The sequence below is a fragment of the Heterodontus francisci genome, chromosome 29 (assembly GCF_036365525.1).
Source record: "Heterodontus francisci isolate sHetFra1 chromosome 29, sHetFra1.hap1, whole genome shotgun sequence".
In the NCBI taxonomy this organism is placed as follows: Eukaryota; Metazoa; Chordata; class Chondrichthyes; order Heterodontiformes; family Heterodontidae; genus Heterodontus; species Heterodontus francisci.
This window is the reverse complement of record NC_090399.1, coordinates 13,266,510-13,293,844: the sequence shown is the minus strand read 5'-3', so window position 1 is coordinate 13,293,844 and position 27,335 is coordinate 13,266,510. Positions and strand designations below refer to the sequence as shown.

The window sequence follows — 27,335 nt, the reverse complement described above, 5'->3', positions numbered from 1 at the left end:
GATTCTTGCCCTAAAAAGGTGTTGTTGACGGTGCTGTCAAGTGGCACTTACTAAGCAATAATCTGCTCAGTGACGCTCAGTTTGGCTTCCGCCAGGGCCACTCAGCTCCTGACCACATTACAGCCTTGGTCCAAACATGGACAAAAGAGCTGAACTCAAGAGGTGAGGTGAGAGTGACTGCCCTTGACATCAAGGCAGCATTTGACCGAGTATGGCATCAAGGAACCCTAGCAAAACTGAAGTCAATGGAAATCGGGGAAAAAACTCTCTTCTGGTTGGAGTCATAACAAGCGCAAAGGAAGATGGTTGTGGTTGTTGGAGGTCAATCATCTGAGCTCCAGGACATCACTGCAGGAGTTTCTCAGGGTAGTGTCCTAGGCCCAACCATCTTCAGCTGCTTCATCAATGACCTTCCTTCAATCATAATGTCAGAAGCTGGATGTTCACTGATGATTGCACCATGTTCAGCACCATTCGTGACTCCTCAGATACGGAAGCAGTCCGTGCCGCATAAGTGGTAACATTCGCGCTACACAAGTGCCAAGCAATGACCATCTCCAAGAGAGAATCTAACCATCTCCCCTTGACGTACAATGGTATGATCATTGTTCAATCCCCCACTATCAACATCCTGGGGGTTACCATTGACCAGAAACTGAACTGGAACAGCCATATAAATGTCGTGGCTGCAAGAACAGGTCAGAGGCTAGGAATCCTACGGCGAGTAACTCACCTTCTGATTCCCCAATACCTGTCCACCATCTACAAGGCACAAGTCAGGAGTGTGATGGAATACTCTCCACTTGCCTGGATGGGTGCAGCTCCAACAACACTCAGGAAACTCAACACCATCCAGGACAAAGCAGACCGCTTGAGTGGCACCCCATCCACCGCAATAAACATTCACTCCCTCCACCAATGATGCACAGTGGCAGCAGTGTGTACCATCTACAAGATGCACTGCAGCAACTCACCAAGCCCGCGACCTCTACCAGCTAGAAGAATGAGGGCAGTGGATGCATGGGAACACCACCACCTGCAAGTTGCCCTCCAAGCCACACACCATCTTGACTTGGAACTATATCGCCGTTCCTTCACTGTCGCTGGGTCAAAATCCTGGAACTTGCTTCCTAACAGCACTGTGGGTTTACCTACAGCACTGTTAATAATCATTCCAATTATACGGTATCGTCTTTGGTTCAAGAACTGTCACAGGCTTGACCTGTAACATGATGGAAACATTATTTTGTGAACTCCACTTAAGCATGTTGAATGCTCAAAATCCTCATTCATTCCATTTCTGTGTAGTTTTCCACTGTTGGACTGCAGCGGTTCAAGAAGGCAGCTCACCAGCACCTTCTCAAGGGCAATTTGGGAAGGGCAATAAATGCTGGCCTAGCCAGCGACGCCCACATCCCAAGTAGCAAAAGAAAAATTGGGTAAATACTTGCAGGGAAAAAATTTTGCAGGGCTATGGGGAAAGAGCAGGAGTGGGACCAACCGGCTAGCAGTTTCAAAGAACCGGCACAGACACAATGGGCTGAATGAACATACGAATTAGGAGCAGAAGTAGGCCATTCGGCCCCTCAGGTCTGCTCCGCCTTTCAATAAGATAATGGCTGATCTGTTTGTGTTTCAAATTCCACACTCCCATCTACCCCGATAACGTTTGATTCCCTTGCTTGACAAGAATCTATCTACCTCCGCCGTAAAAATATTCAATGACCCCACTTCCACCACCTTCTGAGGCAGGGAGTTCCAAAGTTGCACAACCCTCTGAGAGAAACAAATTCTCCTCATCTCTGTCCTAAAAGGGCGACATCTAATTTTAAAACAGTGCCCCCTAGTTCTGGATTCACCCACAAGAGGAAACATCCTTTCCACATCCACCTTGTCAAAACCGTTCAGGATCTTATCTACTTCAATTAAATCTCCCCTCACTCTTCTAAACTCCAGTGAAAATAAGCCCAGTCTGTTCAACCTTTCTTCATAAGACAACCCGCTCATTCCAGGTATCAATCCAGTAAACCTCCTCTGAACCGCCTCCCACACATTTACATCCTTCCTTAAATAAGGAGACCAAAACTGCACACAGTATTCAAGATGTGGTCTCACCAATGCCCTGTATAACTGAAGCATAACATCCTTACTTTTATTTTAAATTCCTCTTATAATAAAGAATAGCATTCCAATCGCCTGATTACTTGCTGTACCTGCATACTAACTTTTTGAGACACTTGCACTAGAACACCTAGACCCCTCTGCACCCCGGAGTTCTGCAGTCGTTCTCTGTTTAATTAATATTCAGCTTTTTTATTCTTCCTGCCAAGTGAACAACTGCACATTTTCTCACATTATACTCGGTCTGCCTGATTTTTGCCCACTCACTCAATCTATCTATAATCGGTCTGCAACCTCCTTATGTCCTCTTTACGACATACTTTCCTACCTATCAGAAAATCAGAAAAGGACCCATTTATGTATACTTTCTGTTTTCTGCCAGCCAGCCAATCTTCTATCCATGCTAATATGTTACCCCCTACACCATGAGCTCCTACTTTGCGCAATAACCTTTTATGTGGCACCTTGTCAAATGCCTTCTGGAAATCCAAGTACAATACGTCAATGGGCTCTCCTTTATCCACAGCACATGTCACTCCTTCAAAGAACTCCAATAAATTGGTTAAACATGATTTTCCTTTCACAAAACCATGCTGACTATTCCCGATTACCTTGAGTTTTTCTAAGCGACCAGCTATAAACTCCTTAATGATCGATTCTACCACCTTCCCCACGACAGACGTCAAGCTAACTGGCCTATAGTTACCTGTTTTCTGTCTCCCCCTTCTTGAATAGAGGGGTTATATTTGCTACTTCCAGTCTGATGGAACCTTTCCGGAACAAAGTGACTCCTGACATCGCAGCGGCCCACTGATGTCATCAGAGCACTCCAAGCTGCGCACACGCGCAAACGGTCTCCTGCGCTCTGAGATTCTGCGCATGTGCAGCTTGCATCTTGCCTTGCCAGGACTAACTGCCGCATGCGCAGGAAAACGCTCTCGCCCCTCGGCCACTCACTCCAGGCCGTTTGCTCGCTCCCTCCTCTCTCCTCCCCCAACCCACCCCCCAGATCTCCAGCCACTCGCTCCCTGCTTCCCCCTCCTGCTCTCCAGCCGCTTGCTCCCCCTTTTCTCTCCCACCCCCCCTCATCCCTCCAGACGCTAGCTCTAGGTCGTGGGTTGCTTCCCTCCTCTCGGCCACTCGAAAAGTGGGCCGAGGGGGTGATGGGACGATGTAGGAGTGAGTGGCCGAGAGGAGGGAAGCGGCCCGTGGCCTAGAGCTAGCGTCTGGAGGGATGGGGGGTGGGTGATCGACTGGAGAGCGGGATTGTGGGGGGGGAAATGAGCGGCCGGACAGTGGGATGGCACTGAAACCTCACAGAATTACGGAGGGTGTGCAGCACCACCAGAGGTGCTGTCCTTCTGATGAGACTTTAAACACCGCAATGTTCTCCGAGTATCAAACACGTCCATTGTGTGCTGCCATGGATTAAGTTGTTTTTCGGTGATAAATTGAGCAGCGCCATCTTTAATCCTGACAGCTGCCTGAACGTCACAGACAGTGACATTTCAGTGAAACAGGCCGCATTTCAGCATGTCCTAGTACAGCGCCACCTAGTGGCTGCGTTGCCAGCAAACGCAGCCTTTTTTGCATCCTCTATAGTGAAGGCAGAAGCAAAGTATTTGTTCACTGCATCTGCCATTTCCTAATTATCTACTATGAGCTCCCCAATCTCACTCTCTAGAGGACCAACACTCACTTTATGTACTCTTTTCCTTTTTAAATACCTGTACAAAGTCTTGCTGTTTTTACAATTCTAACTAGCTAGAATGGCCTCCTCCTGTGCTGTGTGAGTCGATGCAAAAAGAATGACTCCTTCCCTGAGCTAATCTTCCCATGGGTTAGAGTAGCACAGGTACCACTCACACTCCAGGACTGTATGAAGGGACGAGAATTCTGCTTTGGTTGGCAGCATCAACGAGCTGGCCAGCTGTGGAGGCCGTCACAGCCAATCCTGACTTTCCCTTCAATTGATGTCTATGTATTTTCCAGTAGGAGGAGCCAGATAGAAATAAAGACTCGGCAGAGCGACCAATTTCCTCTCCGCTAACCATCCCCCACCCCCTCGCATCCCCCCCCAACTCCACAGTCTGCCACCCCCTTGCCTAGACCAGGGCCTCTGAACCAGGGACTGCTGAATGTCCCGGAGGAGGCAGCAGGGAAAGCTCACGGCCGCACCATTAGGTTCGTTCAATTCGCTACTGACTGACACAGCGGAGGGTGGGCCCCTTGTGCTTACCCCGTACTCGGGTTTGAAGAATCCTTGCTTTTCCCACCATGGGTACCAGGCTGCTTCAACGTATTGCGGGCTGTAGGAGTCTGGCATCGGGCAGGTCACATCTACAATCCAGAAAAACAGCACGTTAGGGATTGTGGCCCACAACTTTCAAACAGATTCGGGGAGGGAAGAGAGAAAAGCCTCATGTGGGGAGTACATGAACGGGGAGAGCAGACGGGTTGCCCTTAAGGCACGAGGAGGGGAAAGGGAGCAGAGGACTCCCTCAGTGACGACTGACCAGCTCACCGTGGAGAACGCCCCTGCTCTTCTTCCAAATAGCGGCCGTGGAATCTTTAACATTCGCCTAAGAGGCCAGACAGGGCCTTCAGTTAAATGTCTCATTCAAAAGCAGCACCTCTGGCAATGCAACGCCCCCTCAATACTGCACTGGGAAAAGTCAGCTTTAGATTGTGCGCTGAAGTCACTGGAGAGGGACTTGAACCCACAACCTTCTGACTCCTGGGCGAGAATGTTACTCACTGAGCTAAAGTGACAGTGAGCAAGTTATAGGAGACGTTGAATTTCAACAGTGTGTGGAACAGGGAAAAGAGAGAGAGAGAGAGAGAGAGAGACAGGATGGCACGTTGAAGAGAAATTAGAGAGTGAAATTTAGAAGCAATGATAAGCACCGTGCCTCTACCGTCCTCTCACACGACAACCAGTACAGTTTTGATGCTCCCAGCTCATAAGGGATCAGACGTTACACACCGCAGCTGCCTCACCTTTTTTCTCTCCTGGAGGAGTCGCAATGTCGTATGTAATCACTCCCAGATCCTTCTTTTCTTTCTTCTCTGCTTTGGCTTTTTTCTGCACGATGATGTGGGGGCGTGGGGGGGGAAGAAAGAATTAGGAATCCATCAGTTTCTCATCCTGTGATGCTACTAAACTGGACAAAGGATTTAAATCACACAAGCCCAGGGCTGGCTGCTGCTGATACTGATAGTGGATGTTTCCTGCACTTCATAGAATCACAGAAGGAGGCCATTCGGCCCGTCGAGTCTGTGCCGGGTCTCTACAAGAGCAGTCCAGCTAGTCCCGTTCCCCTGCCCTTTCCTGCAACTCCGATCACTTCAAGTACTTATCTCATTCCCTTTTGAAATCCGTGATGGGTATCCAGGGTCACACTGTCTGGTGGGACAGCTTTTGCGGTGAAGTGAGCACACCATCGCGGCTGCCACTCGAGTGCAGTGGGCCAAGGGAGTGCTGCACTGGTCAAAGGCTCAACCCTCAGATTGTGAACTATGGCTCCAGCACCCGCCAAAACTGCTCAGGTTGACAGTAAAAGATCCCACCGCGTTATTCGCATTGAGGTCCGGGCCAACATTCATCCCTCAATTGTCACCAAAAGGAGCTGACAAACATGCATTTCTATAGCGGCTTTCACTGCCTCAGGACATTCTAAAGCGCTTTACAGCCAATGAAACACTTTCCAAGTGTAGTCATTGTTGTAATGTAGGAAACTCTGCAGCCAACTTGCACACAGCAAGCTCCCACAAATGAGATAACAGCCAACTAATCAGTTTATTTTTTAATGATGTTGGTTGAGGGATAAACATTGGCTGGGACACCGGGGAGAACTCCCCTGCTCTGCTTCAAAATAGTTTTCCTGAGAGGGCAGACGGAGCCTGGTGTTTAACACCTCATCTGAAAAACGACTACCTGCAACATCCCCTCAAGTACCGCCCAGGGAATGTCGCTGTGGATTATGGGCTCAAGTCTCTGGAGTGGGACCCGAAGCCATAACTTTCTGACTCAGAGGCTAGAGTGCTACCCGCTTAGCTGCAGCAAGTCTTTCTTTATAGAGCAGGGAGTTTGGGGGCTGTATCTTTCCAAATATGTCTGTTTGTGAAGATTATAATCCAGGTGCAATTAAGAACACCAGGAACACCACTCGGCCCCTCGAGCCTGCTCTGGCATTCTATAAGATCATGGCTGAACTTTGACCTCAACTCCACTTTCCCACCTACTTCCCATATCCCTTAATGTGCAAAGATGTAACGATCTCAGTCTTGAATATATTCAACAACTGAGCATCCACAGCAATCTGGAGAATTCCAATGAATTGCAATTAGATCATCTCAGATCAGTAAAGCTGCTGTCTTACGAGTTAACCTTTCAGCTCGAGGGCCTTCCACAGATGCTGCCCGATGAGCTGAGTGTTTTCCCAGAATTTTCTGTCTTTATTTCAGATTCTCAGCACGCGTAGTCAGTCTTTTGCTTTTCTTTCAGCGACACCCCTCCCCCTCCCTGCCTGACTTTGTTTTCTGCAATGCCATTAACGTTTCTTTACAATAAAACAGTTGAAATGTTTCTAAAAAGCAGGAAAAAAAAGAATTTGGGAAGCTTACACTTAATTGACGACCAGGGGAATTGTTCTTGACAGTGCTGAGAGAGCACTGGGATTCATAACTGAATTATATTAACCCAACAACAACTTGTGTTTACATAGCACCTTTGACATGACTAACTGTCCCAAGATGCTTCACAGGAGTGTTATCAAACAACATTTGACGCCAAGCGCAAATTGAGATATTCGGGCAGATGGCCAAAAACCTGGTCAAACAGGTGGGTTTTAAGGAGTGCCTTAAAGGAGAAAAGAGGAGTACAGAGGCGGAGAGATTTAGGGACGGAATTCCACAGCCGGAGAATTGGAGGAATGCAGATATCTTGGAGAGTTGGAGGTGCGGCAAGCAGTGAGGATGATGTGAACCCCCTGCAACAGGGCATAGATAGGCTAGCAGAATGGGCAGACAAGTGGCAGATGGAATTTAACACTAACAAGTGCAAGGCGATGCATTTTGGCAGAAGGAATAGGGAGAGGCAATATAGATTTAATGTCACGGTTCTAAAGAGTGTGCGGGGGTAGTTGCATGTGCATCGATCTATGAAGGTGGCAGGACATAATGAGAGAGTAGCGAATAAAACATATGGAATCTTGGGCTCTATAAATAGTGTCATCGAGTACAAAAGCAGGGAGGTTGTGCTGAACCTTTGTAAAGCTCTGGTTACGCAGCAGATGGCAACGACCTGGAACTCGCTGCCCATAAGGATGGTGGAAGTGGAGACAATCAATGACTTCAAGAGGAAGTTGGATGGCCACCTGACAGAAATAGACTTGCAGGGCTACGGGGAGTGGGATCGGCTGCACAGCTCCATGGAGAGCCGGCATGGACTCGATGGGCCAAATGGCCTCCTCCTGTGCCATAAATGACTTCATGATTCTATGGTTGTGAGGCTGGAGGAGATTACAGAGATAGGGAGAGGTGAGGCCATGGAGGCATTTGAAAACAGGGATGAGAGCCTTAAATCGAGGCAGTTTTAACCGAGAGCCAATGTAGGTCAAAGAATGCAAGAGGAGTGGGTGAATGGGAGTTTGAACACGGGCAACAACAGAGCAGAGGTAGCTGACTGGGGAGCAGTCTTCCTCTGGAGAAGCCTAAACTGGCAGAAATGATCCACTAGCCTCCCCACTGACCTCCACCACCACCACCCAACACCCCCGCTCCCCCCCACAACCCCCACACTGACCGTGCCCCCCCCACCCCCCGACACTGACCTCCGGCTGCCTCTGCTGCTGCTCCTTCAGCTTGTCCCGCTTCTGCAGGAACTTTTCCATTTTCTCTTTCTTCATCGCCTCCTTCTTCAGCTGCGCCGGCGTCTTCTTCACCGGTTCCTTGGCGGGCGCGGCCGGCTCCGGACCGGCCACCTGCTCCTGTTGCCGCTGCCCTGTGTAACAGAGAGGGAAGGCACCTTGAATAGAAGGACGAGAAACAGCAGCACAGGAGCAGGAGGAGGCCATTCAGTCTCTCAACCATTCAACTCGATCATGGCCGATCCGTGGCTTAACTCCATCGATCAGCCTTGATGACGGAACAGTTTAATGCCCTCGGCTAACACAAATTTAATCAATCGCAGTTTTGAATCTTTCAGTTGACCCCAGCCTCAACAGTTTGTTTGGGGGGGGGATGTGGGGGGAGAGTTCCAGATTTCCACTAACATGTGTCTGAAGAAGTCCTTCCCGACATGTCCTAAACAGCCTAGCTCTAAGTTTAAAGATTTGCTCCCTTGTTCTGGACACTTGCCCATCAGAGGAAATAGTTTCTCTCTATCTACCCTCTTAACTCCTCTAATCCTCTTAAACACCTCCATTAGATCCCCCCCCCCTCCCTTTAATATTCAATACTCAAGCGGATTTAGCAGGATGGTTCCAGGGATGGGGGATTTTAGCTACAAGGTTAGGTTGCAGAAGTTGGGTTGTTCCCTTTGGAGCAAAGGAGCTTGATTGAGGGGAGATTTGACAGAGGTGTACAAGACTGTCTACCTTATCTAAACCTGTCATAAAGAAAAGCTGCTCCCATTAGCTGATGGGACAAGGGGACACAGATTTAAGTTACTGGGTAAGAGATACAGGGGGGAATGTGAGGAAGAACTTTTTTTACGCAGTGAGTGGTAATGACCGGGAACTCACTGCCTGTGAGGGTGGTGGAAGCGGACACTATCAATGATTTGGATGGGCACTTGATGGAAATAAACTTGCAGGACTATGGGGTTAGAAAGGGAGAATGGGACTGACTGGATTGCTCGACAGAGAGCCAGCATAGACTCAATGGGCTAAATGTCCTCCACCTGTACCGTAGTGACTATGAGTCTGAATACAAGCCACGTTTGTGCGATCAGTTCTCTCAGTTTAACCCTTTTAGCCCAGCATCGTACCAGTAATGGCTCCCACATCCACTCACGTCACTCGTTTTAAGGTCCCACATCTCAGTGTTAAGAAAAGCTGCTCCATTCTGGATACCTGAAGAATAACAATCACCTCCAATGTGTGCGCGTTATCAAAAAGGACGGCCTTGAAGAGTAAAGGACAAAACCTGCCCAGATACAGCACTGAGGTAGATTAAAAGGTCTTGGCTTCAATTCTTATGGGCAAGTGGATAAGGGATGAGGGCGAAATGGGAAAAATGCAGGGGTTGAGGGGAAATAGAGAGATAATGATGGAGCTGTTCAAAATGATGGGGGTTTTGGTAGGGTAAATAAGGAGAAACTGTTTCCAGCGGTAGGAGGGTCGGTAACTAGAGGGCACAGGTTTAAGGTAATTGGCAAAAGGATCAGCGGGCGAGAGGAGGAGCATTTTTTTTCATGCAGCGAGTTGTTGTGATCAGGAATGCACTGCACTGGCACCGGCATGATGAGCCGAATGGCTTTCTTCCGCCCCTTGCACAGTTCACTGCCAAAGAAAAGGAAACTGAAACAAGGCAAAACATGAGCGAAAAGTGAAAGCAAAACGTTTTATGTGCCCTAAAATTACAGCTGCAGCTAGCTCCATGTTACAAGATCTGAATGTTAATGCTCATTGTCCATCAAGTTAGTAAAGCAGAGTAACATGATCTCATGTACCCATGCTAACAATATCCTTGAAGGTGGGTGCCAAAGGGAAGATCACCCTCCTCACATCTCTCAAGGTTTCAAGGCATTTTACAAGGTGCACGGATTGCACTGAGCCCAGGAGGAGGCCATTTGGCCCATCGTCTCTCTGTCAGCTCTTTGCAAAAGAGCGATCCAATTAGTCCCATTTCCTCCTGCTCCTTCCCCCATAGCCTTGTTTTTTGTTTTGTTCTCTTCCTTGTGTGGACTATTGGTTTAGGATAACACAGTTTCTCCTTTAACACACATTGAGACCCAAGGCTAAATTCACATGGGCCTAAACATCCAAAAGGCTAAAATCACACCTGAACATCTTACAGCTTTTCAGAGTGCAGTCACCACTGTTGCACGGGCAGGCCCGGTTGTTACAACTCAGGATACCCGGGCAGTGAAGGATAGAACTGCAGCCTAGTCTTTATACACCAGAAAATTTTTACTTAGAGACACACAGCACATATCGTTCGCCTCCAATCCCACAACCAGTTTTCAGTCTGCTCCCAAATATATAATGTGTATTATATGCACATACTTAATAACTTTTCAGTTGGCCCAAAAAGGAGGGTCTAAGTGCCCCGTAATGCAGGGGCACCACTAAGTTATGATAACAAAAATCAAAAACTTTAAAGAAAACTTAACAATTCAAATTAAAATAACATTCCCAGTGGTGAAGCTGCACTCCAGCTCCTCACCCACTCACAGAAAGCGTCAAGTGTATCAGCGGACACCTTGTGCTCCTTCTCCAGGGGGCTGAAGAGAGCTACATGCATATGTAATATATATAATATATATATAATTGAAACAAGCACAGGTGAATTCCCCCGTAAATGCCAACCACCCGATTACAATTAAACACTCCACTAACATTGACAACCATTCGGCACCAGCGACGCCCCACAAACAACAGCGAGGTACGTGACTATGTTATCTGACTTTGGGTGGCATTGGTTGAGTGAGGAAGACACTAAGATGACTCTGTTCTTCGTCAACTGACACCATGGAATTTGTGCCAGTCACCCGATCCCACCCTGAGCAACCTTATAACATTGCCTAGAATCTCAGAGGCATCTGCAAACTTCACAGGAATGTGACAAACATCCTTTAAGTGTTCCCCTTCTGGTCCCCATACCTCAGGAAGGATGTGAGGGCCCTTGAGATTGTGCAGAGGAGATTTGCCATGATTCCAGGGATGAGGGATTTTAGCCTCAAGGTTAGGTTGGAGAAGCTGGGGTTGTGCTCCTTAAAGCAAAGGAGACTGAGATGGACAAGATTATGACAGGTTTAGATAAGGTAGATAAATAATAACTGCTCTCACTTACTGATGGCACAAGGTCTAGGGGACACAGATTTAATGTTTTGGACAATAGAGGTAGGGGGGAATGTGAGGAACTATTTATACACAGCGAGTGGTTAATGCCCTGGAGCTCACTGCCTATGAAGGTGGATGAAGTGGAGATGATCGGTGATTTCAAAAGGAAATTGGATGGGCACTTGAGGGAAATAAACTTGCAGGGATACAGCAAGGGAATGGGACTGACTGGATTGCTCTAGAGAGCCAGCATGGATTCGATGGGCTGAATGGCCTCCTTCTGTGCTGGAATGACTCTAAGACTATGACCCTTTCTGTTTCCCTTCGCTTCATGAGAAATGGTAATGGTGCCACCCATTTTAATTCTGACGTGTACCTTCAGCCCCCAGCAGCCCCTCTCACTCCTCGATATCCCTTCTCTACACACCTGTACATTTCTCGCAGGCCACAGGCACAATCTCCTCGCACAGCTTAACCTCTCCCAGTGCCTGCTTGAACTCAGGCTGGTTCACACAGGTCAGGAACCAGCGGTTCACATTGACGTAGGGCTTCCTGAAGTCGGGCTCAAAGACCTGCGGGGGCAAAAAGCAGCAGCATCAGAATAAAGAGTAGTCTAGTTGTCAAGGGCAAGACCCTTTGAGTTAACCCCCAACATACAGTTCAATATCGGAACATAGCAACAGCGAGAGGCTTTGTGACCGCTTGAGCCTGTTCCTCCGTTCAATGAGATCATGGTTGATATAAGATTGTCTATTGATTTAACTTTGTCCCATGTCGCTGAATACCTCCGATGAACAAAACGTCTATCAGTCGCACAGAAGAGCTACACAGAGCCAGGTGGTGGCCAGTGCCTGCAAGTGCATCGTGAGAGGACACAGCAAACTCAATGGGAAATGTTGATATCGGAATTTACAATGGGAACAGCGACACCAAAAATATGGAAGATACGGTTTGTGGACAGGAAGTGCACGCCCTCAGTGAGATTTTGAAATATTACAGGCTGGTCTCCCATGAGATTGAGCTTGCAATTGTCAGACATGGTTCAGTGGACAGCACTCTCACCTCTGGGTCAGATTATTGTGGGTTAAATCCCTACTGCAGGGACGCGAGCACAAAATATAGGCCAACACACCCAGTGCCGTACTGAGGGAGTGCTGCACAGTTGGAGGTGCCATCTTTTGGATGAGACGTTAAACCGAGGCCCCGACTGCCCTCTCAGGCTGTTGTAAAAGATTCCGCAGCCCTGTTTCGAAGACTAGGGGAGTTCTCCCTGGTGTCCCGGTGAATACCCATCCCTCAACCAAAACCACAAAAGTAGATTGGTTGTCAGTACACTGCTGTGTGTGGGAGCTTGCTGTGCGCAAATTAACTGCTGCGTTTCCTCCATTACAATAGTGACTACGCTTCAAAAAGTACTTCACTGGCTGTAAAGTATTTTGGGGCATCCTGAGGATGTAAACGGCACCATTAAAATGCAAGCTTTTTTCTGCCTTCCTACAGTCAGAGGATGCATTAAAATGTGGCATCTGAAGAGTGTTGGCTAAAGCACGCGAGAGAAGTAAGAATTATACTTCCAGGGCATTCAGTCCATAGGTTAGACTTCACCTGCGTGCCAGGTTTGAGACGCACGGGCATTTTAAGAAACTGCTTTAACAGTTCTCCGATGAGTTGCCTCGGACTAGTTATAACCTTCAGTGAACTGGAACGATGCCAAATTCCCACCTTGGAATGGTCCGGAATATAAAGTGGTCGGAACGGGCAAGCCACTTTCCCGTGCTTCGGGACATCAAGTCGATACCAATAACTCAAGCAAGAAGCGTGTGTGCTTATTTAATCAACCGGCTCCTGCTTCTAACAGGCAAATTCCCTCTCCGTCAAAAAACAACAGCCCACGGTGAAGCAAGCAAGCTGATCAGGAGCTCCGCCGTGGATTATGAACACAAAAAAAGTTAGTCAAGGTTTGATGGAGTTGACTACTCGGCCATGCAGTTAGAAAATGTGTGCAGGAAAGTGGTTAACTACGTACGTGCTTGTAGGGTAGCAGCAGGGAGCAGCTCACAGCGATATCCGCCAAGGTGATTCCCTCTCCCACCAGGTAGGTTCGCAGCTTCAGATGGGTATCGAGAAACTGTAGAATCTTCTTCAGGTCCAGCTGGGCTCTTTCAACAGCCTGTGGCAAAACAGAAGCAAGCAAGCGAGTGAGAGAGAAATGTCAAATCGAGTGGCCGGGGGAGTGTAAGCAGTTCAGAGGGCCTGCCGTTCCACTTCAGGTCTGCAGCTATGGAGATGTTCATCGCTCAGGTTTATTTAACTCAGCTGGGCTGATTCAGCTCGGTAAGTGGCTCCGTGAGTCGCTCTCTCACCCCTGGAATCCCCAGGTCCTGCATTCAAACCCCACTTCAGAGACTTGCGCACAGAAAAACACTGACACTCCCTGTGCAGCGGTGAGTCATTGCTGCACTGACCGAGAAGCCAGCTTTCAGATGAGATGTTAAATGGTGCCCCCGTCTACCCTTTCAAATGAAAATAAAAGATCCCGTGGTAATTGTTTCGGGTGGGGATGGGGTGGGGGGTGGGGTGGGGGGTGGATATTTCATTTCTCTCCTGAGCACTGATCAATATTAATCCCTTAACAAACATCACTAAAGCAGATTGATTGGCACCCCATCCAGCATCTTCAACATTCAATCCCTTCACCACTGACGCACAGTGTGTACCATCTACAAGATGCACCGCAGCAACTCACCGAGGTTCCTTTGACAGCACCTTCCAAACCCGTGACCTCTACCGCCTAGAAGGACAAGGGCAACAGATACATGGGAACACCATCACCTGCACGTTCCCCTCCAAGTTACACACCATCCTGACTTGGAACTGTATCGCTGTTATATTGCGGCTTTGGAAGGTGCTGTCTAAGGAGCCTTGCTGCGTTGCTGCAGTGCATCTTGTAGATGGTACACACGGCTGCCACTGTCGCTGGTGGAGGGAGTGAATGTTTGTGGATGGGGTGCCAATCAAGCAGGCCGCTTTGTCCAGGATGGAATCGAGCTTCTTGAGTGTTGTTGGAGCTGCACCTGTAAGTTAACCATCTATGATTCATGTACAAAGGCACCCAGGTCCCTCTGAATACCAATATTTCCCAGTCTCTCACCATTTAAAAAAAAAAATTTCTTTCCAAATCCCAGCTACACTGTTTGCCATTTCCCATCCTTCAAAGCAGTGGTGCAAGGGCCTGGAAAATTCAGTCCAGTGCAGGTTATCACTTGAACTTTGGGGTGATGTCAACTTTTCTGGATCTGTACACTCCTATATTCTCGTCATATTGCAAGTCATGTTAAGTCACCATCACCCGACCCCAACAGTATCTAACAGGGCTGTGCTGTACACCTAATCAGTCAATAACATACAATGACAACCTCCATTTGCATAGCACCTTTAACATACTAAAAGATCCCACGGCGCTTCACAGGAGCTGTTATCAGACAAAAGAATGACATCGAGACGCACAAAGAGATATTGGGAGAGGTGACTAAAAATCTGGTCAAAGTGGTGGGTTTTAAGAAGGGTCTTCAAAAAAAAAAAGAGAAAGAGGTGGTGAGGTTTAGGGAGGGAATTCCAGAGTTTAGAGTCGAGACAACTAAAGGCCCCGCAGCCAATGGTGGGGTGAAAGAAGAGGCCAAAGTTGGAGGTACACTTAAAAGAGTTCTCGGAGTGATGTGGGGCTGGAGGAGGTTACAGAGATAGGGAGAGGGAGGGGAAGGGGGGGTGCGAGGCCAGGGATGGATTTGAATACAAGAATGAGAATGTTAAAAAAAAAAATCGAGGCATTACTGGACCGGAAGGTATTGTAGGTCAGTGTGCAAATTGGGAGGGAGATAGGTGAATGGGAGGGAGATAGGTGAATGGGAGGGAGATAGGTGAATGGGAGGGAGATAGGTGAATGGGAGGGAGATAGGTGAATGGGAGGGAGATAGGTGAATGGGAGGGAGATAGGTGAATGGGAGGGAGATAGGTGAATGGGAGGGAGATAGGTGAATGGGAGGGAGATAGGTGAATGGGAGGGAGATAGGTGAATGGGACTTGGTGCGAGTTAGGATTACAGGCAGCAGAGTTCTGAATGAGCCTCAGTTGAGGCAGTTTATGCAATCAGTATTTTGTTTCATTTGTGGATGTGGGCATCGCTGACCAGGCCAGCATTGATTGCTCATCCCTAAGTGCCCTTGAAAGGTGGTGGTGAGCTGCCTTCTTGAACCGCTGCAGTCTTTGGAGCGTAGGGACACCCACAATGCTGGTAGAGAGGAAGTTCCAGCATTTTGACCCAGCGACAGCGAAGAAAAGGCGATATAGTTCTAAGTCAGGATGGTGTGTGAATTATGACCTTGTGAAACCCAGTTAAAAGCAGGCTGTTGTCGTACCTTTTTATTGTGCATCAGCAGGCCCAGAACCGGGAAAACCCAAGCACAGGCGGGCTGAATGACCTCGTTGTCCGCAAAGCTCAGCCACTGCTGCACCAAGGCGGCATCCTTTGTGCTGGAGCCCCTCATCCCCTCCGGAGCCAGGTAGTGAGCCACGGCTGTCGCTCCGTGGATGCACAGTTTGGAGTCGGTTTCCACCGCCGGCAATCTGGTCAACGGCAACTGGCTCTGGGTGTCTCCCCCGGCGGGCCCTCGGATCTCCACCATTTTCAGCTTTGACCTTCCGTACTCCAGAGAGACGAGAACCTTCGCATTCTGGAAGCTGTGAGGGTGAGGAGAGAGGTAGAGAATAGGCAATGCCATTCTGAGTCACTCAGGCGTCGAGCTAGAAGGGGACACAAACAGGGAATTTTTAAATTAAGATCAATCTTCCCAACACTGCAACAATTGCCTTGATAGTAACAGCTCACAGTTATATTGGGCCTTTAATCTGGTAAAAGGCCCTAAGTCAGACCAAAAGAAGCTTACACCGAGCCACATCAAATAAGATTTCGGACAGGTGAAACTGGTAGGTTTTAAGCAGCGTCTCAAAGGAGAGAGGTAAAACGGGGGAGGGAATTCCAGAGCTCCAGGAAGCTGAAGGCAGGGCAGTAAGTTGAACGAGGCCAGAACGTCCCAGGTTTGATCTGTGCAATAGTAACTGGTGACTGGTAGAGCAGCAATGCAGATGCAACAACTGACCCGAGAGTTGCTCCTTCTGCAAAGTATATATATTTGGCCCAACCAGTCCCCATCCTCCGCCTGGCTGAACTTGTTCTCACATTGAACAACTTCTGCATCAACTCCACGCACTTCCTTCAAGTAAAAGGTGTCGCTATGGGTACCCGCATGGGTCCGAGTTATGCCTGTCTTTTTGTGGGATATGTCGAGCATTCTTTGTTCCAGTCCTACTCAGGCCCCCTCCCCCAACTCTTTTTCCGGTACATTGATGACTGTATCGGTGCCGATTCCTGCTCCCGCCCCAAACTGGAAAACTTTATCAACTTTGCTTCCAATTTCCACCCTTCTCTCACCTTTACATGGTCCATCTCTGACACTTCCCTTCCCTTCCTCGACTTCTCTGTCTCCATCTCTGGGGATAGGTTGTCTACTAATATCCATTATAAGCCCACCGACCCCCACAGCTACCTCGACTACACTTCTTCACACCCTACCTGCTGTAAGGACTCCATTCCATTCTCCCAGTTTCTCCGTCTTCGACGCATCTGCTCTGATGATGCTACCTTCCATGACGGTGCTTCTGGTATGACCTCCTTTTTCCTCAACCGAGGATTCCCCCCCCACTGTTGTTGACAGGGCCCTCAACCGTGTCCGGCCCATTTCCCGTACCTCTGCCCTCAACCCTTCCCCTCCCTCCCAGAACCGTGACAGGATTCCCCTTGTCCTCACTTTCCACCCCATCAGCCTCCATATCCAAAGGATCATCCTCCGCCATTTCCGCCACCTCCAGCGTGATGTCACTACCAAACACATCTTCCCCTCCCTTCCAGTCAGCATTCCGAAGGGATCGTTCCCTCCGCGACACCCTGGTCCACTCCTCCATTACTCCCTCCACCTCGTCCCTGTCCCATGGCACCTTCCCCTGCAATCGCAGGAGGTGTAATACCTGCCCATTTACCTCCTCTCTCCTCACTATCCCAGGCCCCAAACACTCCTTTCAGGTGAAGCAGCGATTTACTTGTACTTCTTTCAATGTAGTATACTGTATTCGCTGCTCACAATGTGGTCTCCTCTACATTGGGGAGACCAAGCGCAGACTGGGGGACCGCTTTGCAGAACACCTCCGCTCAGTCCGCAAGCAGGACCCTGAGCTTCCGGTTGCTTGCCATTTCAACACTCCCCCCTGCTCTCATGCTCACATCTCTGTCCTGGGATTGCTGCAGTGTTCCAGTGAACATCAATGCAAGCTCGAGAAACAGCATCTCATCTATCGATTAGGCACACTACAGCCTGCCATCCTGAACATTGAGTTCAATAATTTCAGAGCATGACAGCCCCCCATTTTACTTTCATTTTTAGTTGTTTTTTCTTTTTTCTTCATTTTTTCTTTTTTACATCCCTTTTTTCTGCATTTATTTCATTTCATCTTAGTTTGTTCAGTTTGCTTACTCACTGTTTTTTTTAATGTTTGCACTTGCTGCTGTTCAATATTCAGTCCGTTAACACCTAATCTGTACTAATGCTTTGTCTTTCAACACACCATTAACATATTGTTTGCCTTTGTTCCATGACCTTTTGGTCAGCTATGTGGCCTGGTCCAATCTACATCTTCTCCTTTGTTATCTCTTGCCCCACCCCCACCTCACTTGCTTATAACCAGTGACATTTTTAATATTTGTCAGTTCCGAAGAAGGGTCACTGACCCGAAACGTTAACTCTGCTTCTCTTTCCACAGATGCTGCCAGACCTGCTGAGTGGTTCCAGCATTTCTTGTTTTTATTTTATATTATATATATTTGCAGCTGGACTCAAGAGGTGAGGTGAGAGTGACTGCCCTTGACATTATTTGACCGACTATGGCATCAAGGAGCCCTAGCAAAACTGGAGTCAATGCAGGGGGAAAACTCTCTGCTGGTTGGAGTCAAACCTAGCGCAAAGGAAGATGGTTGTGGTTGTTGGAGGTCAATCATCTGAGCTCCAGGACATCACTGCAGGAGTTCCACAGGGTAGTGTCCTAGGCCCAACCATCTTCAGCTGCTCTATCAATGACCTTCCTTCAATCATAAGGTCAGAAGTGGGGATGTTCGCTGATGACTGTACAATGTTCAGCACTATTTGTGACTCCTCAGGTACTGAAGCAGTCCGTGTAGAAATGCAGCAAGACCTGGACAGTATCCAGGCTTGGGCTGATAAGTGGCAAGTAACATTCATGCCACACAAGTGCCAGGCAATGGCTATCTCCAACAAGAGAGAATCTAACCATCTCCCCTTGACACTCAATGGCATTACAATCACTGAATCCCCCACTATCAACATCCTAGGGGTTACCATTGACCAGAAACTGAACTGGAATAGCCATATAAATACCGTGGCTACAAGACCAGGTCAGAGGTTAGGAATCCTGTGGCGAGTAACTCACCTCCTGACTCCCCAAAGCCTGTCCACCATCTACAAGGCACAAGTCAGGAGTGCGATGGAATATTCTCCACTTGCCTGGATGGGTGCAGCTCCAATAACACTCAAGAAGCTCGACACCATCCAGGACAAAGCAGCCCACTTGATTGGCACCCCATCCACAAACATTCACCCCCTCCACCAGTGATGCACAGTGGCAGCAGTGTGTACCATCTACAAGATGCACTGCAACAATGCACCAAGGCTCCTTAGACAGCACCTTCCAAATCCTCGACCTCTAACAACTAGAAGGACAAGGGCAGCAGATGCGTGGGAACATCACCACCTGCAAGTTCCCCTCCAAGCTACACACCATCCTGACTTGGAACTCTATCACCGTTCCTTCACTGTCACTGGATCAAAATCCTGGAACTCCCTTCCTAACAGCACTGTGGGTATACCTACCCCACGTGGACTGCAGCGGTTCAAGAAGGCAGCTCACCACCACCTGCACAGTGGCGCAGTGGTTACCACCGCAGCCTCACAGCTCCAGCGACCCAGGTTCAATTCTGGGTACTGCCTGTGTGGAGTTTGCAAGTTCTCCCTGTGTCTGCGTGGGCTTCCTCCGGGTGCTCCGGTTTCCTCCCACATGCCAAAGACTTGCAGGTTGATAGGTAAATTGGCCATTATAAATTGCCCCTAGTATAGGTAGGTGGTAGGGGAAATATAGGGACAGGGTGGGGATGTGGTAGGAATATGGAATTAGTGTAGGATTAGAACAAATGGGTGGTTGACGGTCGGCACAGACTCGGTGGGCCGAAGGGCCTGTTTCAGTGCTGTATCTCGAAACTAAATTTCTCAAGATCAATTAGGGATGGGCAGTAAATACTGGCCTAGCCAGTGACGCCACATTCCATGAATGAATTTTTAAAAATGGAGAGAGGGATCGCCTTCAGGAGAGAAAGTGAAACTGAAGAAAAAGTATGCACGTTCCTTATAAATATCACTTACGTAGAAAATAGACGGAGATCGTAAATTAAAAAAAAAAAATCTGTAATCTTGCAACCTACTGGTTTTCAAACATTCCCGCTGGATCCGTTGCTGAGCCTTTGCTGCAGTGTTGCAGCCTATTGCATCAGCTGTTCGGGTTGTCAGGGCCCACAGGAAGGGAGTGCTAAAGAGATGCACCGAGGAAAGTTGGAAACAATCGCGCGAAGTAGCCCCCCGGAATAAACCAGGAGACGACGGTGGGAGGATCGGCTGCGTGTGTCGTATGCGCGCTTCTGACCCGAATGAAAGGCGCCCTCTTGATCGCACAGAGCTTGTCTGCAGGTTCGGATGGAACGCCGCGACACGGCCCGAGGTTCGAATGGAACGCCGCGACACGGCCCCGAGGTTCGAATGGAACTCAGCCCTGTTCCAATGCAGCGCTTCCAGTCAGAACCAACTCACCGGCTCTACACTGACACCCTCGTGCTTGGAGCAGAACCAGGACCCCACGCCTGGGACTGCCCACTTTCCCCTGCCTGGAGACCCAGATCCCACAAGCATTTCAAACCATTTCCTACAATATAACAAAAAAAGTAATGATATATATTGCGAGGGGGTGGGTAATAGTACAAACCTTCTGCTAATTACAGATACAAAGACTGTAATTGCCTTCTAATTCTACCCAGGTCACAGAAAGACGTATCAACAGCTGTCTAGCATGCGCATGCGAATTTCTCTCGCAAGCAAGTGGCATCTGGTGGTGAAGAGGTGGAGGGTGTGTAAAGAAAAAGACAGCCCGCGCAACGGTTTTGATCTCTCCTTCCAGTTAATGGAAACTGAAAGCTTATCAGCAGTATACTTTTTTCCACAGACAAGCCCTTTGAATGTCTTGCCTGTTGGTTCATATTTCTGGAAATGCAATACATGTATCCAGTGAAAACAGGAAGGACACAGTTTTCGGAAACGTGCATACAACAATGTGTATTTATGCAGCGCTTTTCGTGCAATGAAACGTCCCAAGGCGCTTCACAGGTGTTATTATGAAACAAAATTTGGCATCGATCCACATAAGGCTTGGTCAAAGAGTAGGCTTTAAGGAGCGTTTTAAAGGAGGAAAGAGAGGTGTTGGGAGGGTATCCCAGAGCTCAGGGCCCAGGCAGCTGAAGACACAGCCGCCAATGGTGGAACAATTAAAATCGGAGATGTTCAAGAGGCCAGAATTAGATGAGTTCAGATATCCAGGAGGGTTGCAGGAGATTAAAGAGCTAGGGAGGGGTGAGGCTAAGGAGTGATTTGAAAACAAGGAGCAAGTGTGGCTCAGCGAACACGGGTGATGGGTGAACAGGATTTGGGGTGGATTAGGACACAGGCTGCAGAGATTTGGATGACCTCAAGTTTATGAAGGGTAGAAAGTGGGAAGTGTGTTGGAATAGTCAAGTCCGGAGATAACAAAGACTTCCAACAGCAGATGAGCTGAAGCAGGAGGAGAGACCGGCGATATTACAGATGGAACTAGGTGATCTTAGTAATGGCACAAATATGTGATTGACTGACAGTCTTGTGTTTAACCAAAGGCACACGTTGAATTTCTAACATGGTCTAATCCTTAAGTGTTGAGAGAGAATTTAAACTCATATTGCACTGTTCACGTCCTCAGGTTATCCCAAAGTACTTCACAGACAATGAATTCCTTTTGGAGACTGTCACAAGGCAATTCCAGGCGACGAAGGCCATTCAGTTCATCATGTAGAAAGACGCTAAAATTCCCTGTTGTAGTACCCAATTGTCACCAAAATGCGCACAGGGATTTCATCTCCACTACTCTATCTAGAGTCCCATTCGACATTATCATCCTTTGTGTGAAGAATTTCTGGATATCAGTCATAAATTAACTTCTAATCATTTTAAACCCCTGTCCCCTTATCCTATTTAATTAACAGTAATATTCTCAAAACTGTCTTATTTAAGATCACCCCTCAGACATTTCCTTTCTAGGCTAAGGGATTGAAATTAAAATTAAGTTAAAAGAGGGACATAGAATTTGGATTGAGGCAATTGAGTGCTGGGAATTAATGCTATTTCGTAAGAGTTTCTCCAATCGTTCCTCATAACTCAGATTCACTGAAATCGGGAATTCACCTCAAGGTTCATTTCTGCACTCGAATGTCTCATTTGTGTTCTGGTGACACTAGAAATGGACACTGTTGGAACTATTTTTAATGTTGTATTGGACAGTAAAGTTCCTCCAGTACTCATGAATAAGATATAATGAATGGGATGTGTAAATTACAATGAGGGGAAGTGATGAAGGATAGAAGATAGAGACAGAAAAATCACACCACCAAGTGGGGAAATTTTTAAAAGTTGTTTTCTAAGTTGAATTGGAATAAATCAGCTAGGTGTAATTCTAGAAAGATACATTCTAGTATAAGTCAGGAAAGTGTAAGAATAGTAAATTGATAGCTTTCTCTTGGAGATGTTTGTCTCCTTGCCTACTAACTGCATTTGACAATCTGGCTGCTACTTGACGCATCGGGAACGTACAGTGGAAGATATGCAAAGATCTCCAGACAGACACCACCCCCTTTCCCCCGATCTTTTGAAAAGATCATTTGAAATTCCAAGAATGGCTTCTATTGGATGGCACATGTGACATTGTATTCAGATCCTGGTGTGTTTGTGTGCAGAAGTGATTTGTTACATATTAAGCAACTGGCATGGGGAAATGCATGTTGAATCTGTACAGAAGAATGAGTTTCAAACATGTTCAGTTACATGACAACAGCACAACCATGAAATGGTTAATGTGGCTTAAGAGAGTGAAACAACTTTTTACATCATCAAAGCACTGAAGCATACACCATCAATAAACTGTCAGGATAGAGTTCAATACACTGGTACATGTCAAAGGGATTGAAATTAAAATTGAGTTAAAGAGGGACATAGAATTTTAATTGAGGGTTGTGGAGAAATACTACAGAGTAAGAACTATCCACAAGATGGATATGGGTCAAGGGAGAGCTAGAGAATCTTTTCAGTCCGTGCATGATCTGTTGCTTGAAATGTGTGTACATAGTCAATGTGCTAATAACTTAGAATTACTAACCCTCCTGCAGAAGGATAAGAAATAAAATTGAATGAGTGGTCAGAGGTAGCTCGTTCCCCTCAGGGCACTGACATTGTAAGGATTTTTAGGGTGTTTTGAGAGATCGGGCATTGCAAAAGTTAAATAACCTCAAGTTTTTCATTAGAGCAGCTATTCTGCAGAAACTGCAGGTGCTGTATGCATCACAATTGGCCTTGAGTATGGCAGAATTGTCCTTGTTTTTGCTTTAGAAGCTGAGAAATGAATGAACTGATATAACCTGCAAGGGAAGATACCACTATGAATATTGGATCAAAAAAATGCCCCACATTAATGTCAATTCTGTACAAAACCAAACTAGAAAAACTCAAAGACAATAAATAAATAGAGAAAGCAATTAAGGAATTAGTAAATTGTTTAAGAGACATGATTAAAAGAAAAGTAGCTCTCCCTTGATCTATATCCATATTATGGATAATTCTTACTCTGTAGTATGTCTCCCCAGCCCTCAAGTGTCTCAATCAAAAGCCTATGTCCCTCTTTAATTTAATTTTAATTTCAAGCCCTTTGACATGTACCAGAATATTTAACTCTATCCTGACAGTTTATTGATGGAACATGTGAAGTGAATTAGCCAAGCTACTTTCGGTGATTCTTTAGTGTTTGAAAAAATGGTAATATAGGATAAAATGGACCCAAGCAGTGAGCTGGGGCTGGATATTATACACAAACACAGGCAGAGACAGTGAAGTGCTGGATGCACCCGGCCAAGGTTGACCCCTGCTTGGAATGTAAACACATAAAGAAGAGTCAATATCTCTTGAGAAGCAGGATAATAGGCACCTGTCAGGAACTAGGCTTGTTGGGGTAGAAATTGGAGAGCCCAGTTTGATGACCACGGGGGCCACCTTTTGTGACCCGCCCCCTCCCATTCAGGTCGAGGTGTGAAACACGCGAGTTTGGTCTACCCACCTCATCTGAATGATTGAGCAAAGGTCCAAATGGGTCCCGCACTGCTCTCCTCTCCTAATTGCTGCTTATGGCCTCTGTGTTTTCAAGGTGGTGGGGAGTAGTGCGGGGTCATGAGTAGGCAGCATTGTTTGCAAACCGCGTGGTCTAGCCAGCCTTCTGTTCTTAAAGGCAAACTCACTATTAAAGGGAAGCCGCACTGCTGAAGTAAGGGCTGCTAGTCAATCAACTGGGAAGATAGCAGGGCGCCGAACAGCAATCAGACAAGACAGCATCCTCCCAGGTTTAGTGACGCAGCTTTGGAGGCTCTGGTGACCGAGATGGAGTCCAGGAGGGAGACAATGTTTCCCCAGGAGGGCAAGAATCCATCAAGCATTAGCTTGGAAGAATTTTGATGAGATAGGGGTGTTTTAAACTCCCTTCTAAGGTGAGAACAGACTTGGCAGCATAACACCTTGTTCTGAATTTACTTTATTGAGATAAAGGTAAGGACAAGTTTGTTAAGTTCTCGGTTAAACCATAATTGCAAACTCAGGCAGTAATTAATAGCCTAACCCGTATTGGAGACTGGACAGCAGAGCCCACAACTGTCTTTCTTGCAGCTTGTGGTCTTCAAGCTTTTGGCTCTCTCGCTGTCTCTTATAGCTTCTCTTGTTGTTGTTCAAAATTCTCTGCCACATAGTGGCAAAGTCAGGATTCAATTTATTCTGGCAGCCTTCCATTTAACCCTCCCCTCATATCCATCAGTGATCAGCCCTGTATTAAAGGATGCCATTCTTAACCAATCAAGGATCATTTTGTGATGGTTACGAACCTTCTGCATTTACACAAATATTACATAGAAGGATTCTTAATGTTAACCACCTTATCTCAATGCTTGTACTTTTTCGAGGATGCCTTATCTTACTACGAGACAAATGTATGCAGAGGCTGTCTCTGCTATCTGCTCTCAAGGTCTAACATTTTTACTGCACGTAAGCATTTAAAAGTTGACAATCTCCCAGAATCCCTCTGCCTTGACATCTTGTCTATATTGTGCCCTATGTCCTAAGTTTTCCCACTTAATCATGCTACAAAGAAGGGTTCTAATACAGCTAAGTGTTAGTTTACGATAATAAGTCATTTGTTAGTTTATAATAGCTAGATTTTAACAATTAATATGCTGGTTAGTAGCTTTTTGCAACCTAATAATCTTACAAGCCTGAAGAGGGAGTGAGAGCACATTGCCAGGGAGGTTAATGCACAGAGTCAGGCACCATGGATATGGCAACAGTGCTGGAAAAAGTACAATGAACTCACAAAGATGGTCAAGGTAAGTGAATGCAACCTCACATTGCATCTCATGCCCACTAAACCACCAGCTTCTCACACTGCTCAATGCACCACAGCTCTGTCACTCACCCAGCAGCACTCCTGGCACTCAGGACTCACGCCTAACATTCACATACTGCACCTCATCGACACACACCTTCCTATACTGGCAGCATTACACCAACCTCTAGCTGCCTCCAACAAGGGGATATTGTGATGGGGAGTGTGAAATGAATGTACCGGTGGTGAATAGCGTTGGGATGGGGAAGTTATGGAAGTGGAGCTCCTCAATTTACTCACGCACAGTTGGTCCACTCACACGAGGTCCACGATAAGTCCTCTTGCCTCCTTCTGTGCCTCCTCCTCCCACTCTGCATACAGAGATTCCCCTCTCTGCCTCCACTGTTCCACTTCACAGTCATGTTGCAGACTGGGAGGCAGTGCAACAACTGCTGCCATACTTGGGTCAGGTAATCTTCTCTCCTGCTTGACTGTATTCAGAAAATGCCAAAAAAGCACCTCCATGAAACCAGCACAGTGCTTGCACCAATTGTATCTAAGCAAAAGTTACTGAAAAACACCTCACCTGCAACTTTTGGAGAGGGGGCAGATGTGTAGAAGTAGTCACAAGTAGCGCTACATGAATCAATTTTGCACCCATTATTTCTTCTTACTAGTGAAGACATGTTTTATGTCTTCAGTACATCTGCCTTGATAAGAGAGGCCAGATGGCCTGTGAAAGTGGTACCTGTTAGATTGAATTTTGGCTGTAAGTCAATGACTCAGGAGTGGGTTTGATAGTTTCTGCCCCACACAAAAGGTATAAAAACAGGTGATTGTCTTTGTGTATATGCGTGTGCTGCTGTCAACTGACCTCTGTGTAGATCTATGTATGCCAGGTCAATTCCGTACTCTAAAGAAATGAAGAACTTGGTTGGAAAATAAAAGTATTGTGCATGTGACTACTTCTACAAATCTGCCCCAACATCAGAGGGAATATTAGAGATATTAGACACGAGATTGCAAGATGACATCTAACCGGAAGAGTCGAAGCTTTGATTATTACCTCCTCTGATGATGTTCTACAATGTTTCCTATATGTTTCAACATTCTGATAGGCTTTCTCTGCTTCCCATATCTTAACTCACACCAAATCCCATCCGCCCATCACTCCCTGTGCTCTTTGGCCTACATTGGATCCAGATCCAACAACATCTCAATTGTAAATCTCTCATTCTTATTTTCAAATGCCTCCATGGCCTCACCCCTCACTATCTCTGAATCTCCTCCAGCCCTGCAACCCTCTGAGATCTCTGCAGTCCTCCAATTGTAGCAATAATACAGTGTCCTACAATAATCAATGTAATAATCATAGAGGACTTTAATCTTCATATAGATTGGACAAGCCAAATTGGCAAAAGTGGTTTGGAGGACAAGGCCATGGAATTCATTTGAGACAGTTTGCTAGAACAATATGTCAAGGAACCAACAAGAGAACGGGCTATTTTAAATGTACTGTTGTTTAATGAGACAGGGTTAATTAATAATCTTATGGTGAAGAATTCCCTGGGGAACAATAATCATAGCATGATGGGATTTCATCTTGAGTTTGAGAGTGATGTGGTTAAATCCAAAGTTAGGGTCTTAAGTTTAAACAAAGCCACTTATGAGGGACGAGTTGCCTAATGTAGATTGTGAAATAGAGAAGCAATGGTGAGCACTTAGAGAAATAAATCACATTGCACAGTGAATATACATTCACTTCAGGCATAAAAACTTCACAGGAAAAATGGTCCAACTGCAGCTAACTAGTGAAATTAAGGATAGTGTTAGATTAAAAGAGTCTTAAAATGGTGCCAAAAAGAGGGGTAAGCCTGAGGATCAGGAGGGTTTTAGAATTCATCAAAGGATTTCCAAGAAATAAATGGGAGGAAAGAGAATATATGAGTGTCATGAAAGTGTGCTGTACTGAATGATGTTTTTTTTTAATTCTACTGGCTGGAAACCCAAATTAAATTTTAAAATGGAACAGATAAAAGGTGACTGCCAGCAGCTAAAATGGCCACCACAATTTGCATTAAAATACCCTACGTTACAATGCATCAAGGTGGAGACGTAGTGGCTGCTCAGTCCCCAGCCAAAAAATGACTTGGGAATTTTGAGTGAACTACCTGTCCTATCCCCATTAATAAGACATTAAAGGCAATCACTTGTCTGGTGGAGATGAACCACTCAAAGGCAATCACTTGAACAATGGGAACCTTGTTTTTAGAACATGACATGAACTGATTAGGTTGTAAGAGGAAATACACACTGGGTGAC

At 46.7% G+C, this 27,335-nt stretch overlaps 1 protein-coding gene across 4 annotated transcripts in view; it reads right to left on the bottom strand.

The window, feature by feature from the left end:
• Positions 1–20,439, bottom strand: part of vars1 (valyl-tRNA synthetase 1) — an 84,383-nt gene extending 63,944 nt beyond the window's left edge. The window contains exons 1-7 of one of the 4 annotated variants that reach the window (XM_068009458.1): positions 20,283–20,439; positions 15,545–15,929; positions 13,156–13,299; positions 11,557–11,701; positions 7,956–8,125; positions 5,122–5,206; positions 4,361–4,461 (exon numbers count right to left, since the gene is read on the bottom strand). In XM_068009458.1, coding sequence (XP_067865559.1) covers positions 4,361–4,461; positions 5,122–5,206; positions 7,956–8,125; positions 11,557–11,701; positions 13,156–13,299; positions 15,545–15,907 — 1,008 coding nt within the window. In that variant the 5' untranslated portion in view covers positions 15,908–15,929; positions 20,283–20,439. The other 3 variants (XM_068009462.1, XM_068009459.1, XM_068009460.1) reach the window with 3 other exon arrangements.
• Positions 20,440–27,335: the final 6,896 nt, after the last annotated feature.